The sequence below is a fragment of the Gavialis gangeticus genome, unplaced genomic scaffold (genome assembly GCF_001723915.1).
Source record: "Gavialis gangeticus isolate Ggan-Ray unplaced genomic scaffold, GavGan_comp1, whole genome shotgun sequence".
NCBI classification, from domain to species: domain Eukaryota; kingdom Metazoa; phylum Chordata; order Crocodylia; family Gavialidae; genus Gavialis; species Gavialis gangeticus.
The window spans coordinates 62586174-62589245 of NW_017728993.1; the positions used below are offsets into that span (position 1 = coordinate 62586174).

A 3072-nucleotide genomic window follows, 5' to 3' on the forward strand; every position below is an offset into this window, starting at 1 on the left:
TGACTCCAATTTTGAAAGAAGTTCTACTGTGGGTAAAATGCTATCAAACAGCATTGCATGCTACAGAGAAATCTTTTGTGAAAGGAAGAGTCAATCGATGCGGCAAACTTCATTGTTGTCTTATTTTAAGAAATTGCCACAGCCACCCCAACCTTCAGCAACCACCACCCTGATCAGTCAGCAGCCATCAACATCGAGGCAAGACCCTCCACCAGCAAAAAGATTACAACTCGCTGAAGGCTCAGATGATGGTTAGCATTTTTAGCAATAAAGTATTTTTTTAATTAAGGTATGTACATTAGCATTATGTCTAAAAAAACATTGTACACTTAATAGACTACAGTATAGTGTAAAACATAACTTTTATGTGCACTGGGAAACCAAAAAATTCATGTGACTCGCTTTATTGCGATATTCGCTTTAGTGCGGTGGTCTGGAACCAAACCCGCAATATCTCCGAGGTATGCCTGTAGATAGTTAAAGATGTGAATAAAAATGCAGATGTGGGCTAATGGAGGGAAAGAGAGAGAATATCTTACTCATTGAAAACCTTACTTTTAACATGACTTGTGCAATGGAAGAAAGGAATTGCCAGTTTTAAAGAAATCTTCCAGCATTGCATTCATGCCTTTGCAGCAGTAATCGGAGCATTGTTGTAGGCTGACCTTTGGGTCATGCAGACATACTCCTAGCTAGGTGCTAGTGCTGTGGTGAGAGACTTTGTAAAAAATGGCTGTTGTAGATTGACTTAGTTTAACACTTTTTTTAAAGTGTGTTTAAAAATTCTGTAGTCGTAGGAAGGTGGGACTGGAAGGGACTTGCTGGGTCTACGAGTCCAATCCCTGTTATAACAGGCAACAGCGATATTAATCCCTTACTTACTTTTTTAATAAAGAATCTGCATCTTAAAACTCTTGCGTTTCTTGTACCTTACTGCTCCTTCTGGAGGGATGTTCCAGGACCTCAGACAAGGCTGTGGTTTTCTCATAGTCAAATATGACTTTTAGCTATTAATGAATGCCAGGTAGGTCATGCAGTCCACACCCGACTGAACTGGTTTTGGGACTAGATTCAAGAACAGAAAATATACCGCTTCTGCATCTTCTCTTCCTTTAGCCACTTTAAGAAGAATAACGCATTATTTAAATTTTTCCACTAGAGAAGAGGTGTTCATAAATGAATGTTTCATTTTTGAGACAGAAGGATAAAAAATTTACCAGAACCAAATATTTGGCAAGATATATTATTCCTATGTGCTTCCAATCATATTTCAAAGTATTCATTAATCTCTGTTTGATGTTGCTGGTTAAAATTTGGCTCAAGATTATCATAATATAAACTAGTCACCACCACAGGTGTTGGCCGTGTGAAAATGATGTGTCCATTTAGTCCCTGCTACAGGCATCACAATTGATGTTAGCTGGCACAGATTTATATTCGATGGATCAAAATTCAGTGAATATGTATTCTCTAAATCCTCTAACCTTTCTGAGATATTTTTGGGTATCAAAATTAAAGCACACTGCCAGGCCCAACATGAGGAAGCTGGCAATACGGTTGCCCTAATTAATGAAAGGGTTTCAGTCTCCACTACTGTCTGTCGAACAGGGCTGTCTGCATTACTACACACTTCAGTAGAAAATATGAATGTCCCTTGCCGTTCTCTGATTCTTACTTAGGGCTGTCTCCAAGTTGCTTAAATGCCATTTCTCAAGTGTCAGAGGCAGCACACTGCATAAAGAATATGACTATTAACCTGTTGTTCCATCTGTCAGATCTTAAGGCTCCTTTGTGTTTAGTTTATTTTTTTTATATCGGTGTTTCTATTTTACTGCTGTAGGTTACATTAGGAGACTTCTGTTCTTGGAGTCATGCTTAAACTTGTGGCAGTTAGAAAAACTGAAAGGTTAAAATTTGTTGGTTTTGTGTATATAAAAACATAATAGCTTCATATTAATGGCAGCATAAAACAGTAATAGGATGCAAATAATTATCCATCATTCCATGGAAAGATACATTTTTGTAGTTTGCATAGTAAAGTTTGCTATGTTTCTGCTGCCCTCTTGTTTGTTTTTTCCTTTTTCTGAGTATTTTAAGGAAAAGCAAATGATCCAAGATTGTATACTTTGCGAAGACACTATTTGCCCCATGCTACTAGAGTGATTTTTTTTGTTTGTTTTTTTTGTTGCAAAATATAGTTTAAAGAAAGAAATTGACCTAGGTTAATTATTTCTCTTTCTCTCTCTTCAAAGCTGTATCAGCTGGAGTAGCTACCACAAGAATTTGTTAGCCAGCAGTGACTATGAAGGCACCGTTATCCTTTGGGATGGATTCACAGGACAGAGGTCCAAGGTCTATCAGGTAACGTTCAGTTGTTGTGCAATACTGCTTTTCTTTTCACAGGGGCTACAGTTTTAAGTTTGCTTGCATATCAGACTTCTTTCTCAGATGCTTCTAATAATGCTTTAATGGCTTCTCAGTAGAACAAAGGGAGTTGCTGTGTTTTTACTAGTGCGTAAAACTGAGCAGCTGTTCTCCAAGAGTGCCCGTGTCACTTCTTGTCTAATTAGTGATGCATATAATAGTTTTTAAGCACTGATATTTGAACAGAAAAAAGTTCTAACGTTACTTCATGTAACTAGTTTAGAAGAGGTGTGATCAGAAATGAGATGTTGAAAGAAGTATGGTGCTGGAATACTTCAGTACCAGCGAACATGCTGCTGTATTGTATGCTTAAAATAGGTAAGCATTTTTAATACACCTAGGGTATATTTGTAGTGCTACAAAATGTGAGCATCCAGGTGTGCAAGCCATCTATAGTACTAGAAACATGGCCCAAGTGCTACAGAAAAGCACCTGTTTGAAACAGGAATTTCTCTGTAGCTCTAGTCTTTGTCCTTTTAGTTACCTCTAGCGCAGGGGTGGGCAAAATAGGGCCCATGGCTTGGATCTGCCCCACCAGGCCATTCTATCTGGCCTGCAGGGCCCCTATAAAATTTAGAAAATTAATATTTATCTGCCCCAGGCTGCCTGTCAAAGATGACAGGAGCCAGTAGGACCCAGGGGAAGTCA

General features: G+C 38.4%; 1 protein-coding gene across 1 annotated transcript in view; it reads left to right on the top strand.

Annotated features, from left to right (window-relative positions):
• RFWD2 (ring finger and WD repeat domain 2) overlaps positions 1–3072 on the top strand; it is a 288015-nt gene that overhangs the window by 127716 nt on the left and 157227 nt on the right. The window contains exon 15 of the mRNA XM_019528351.1: positions 2253–2361. Coding sequence (XP_019383896.1) covers positions 2253–2361 — 109 coding nt within the window. The remainder of the gene's footprint in view (positions 1–2252; positions 2362–3072) is intronic.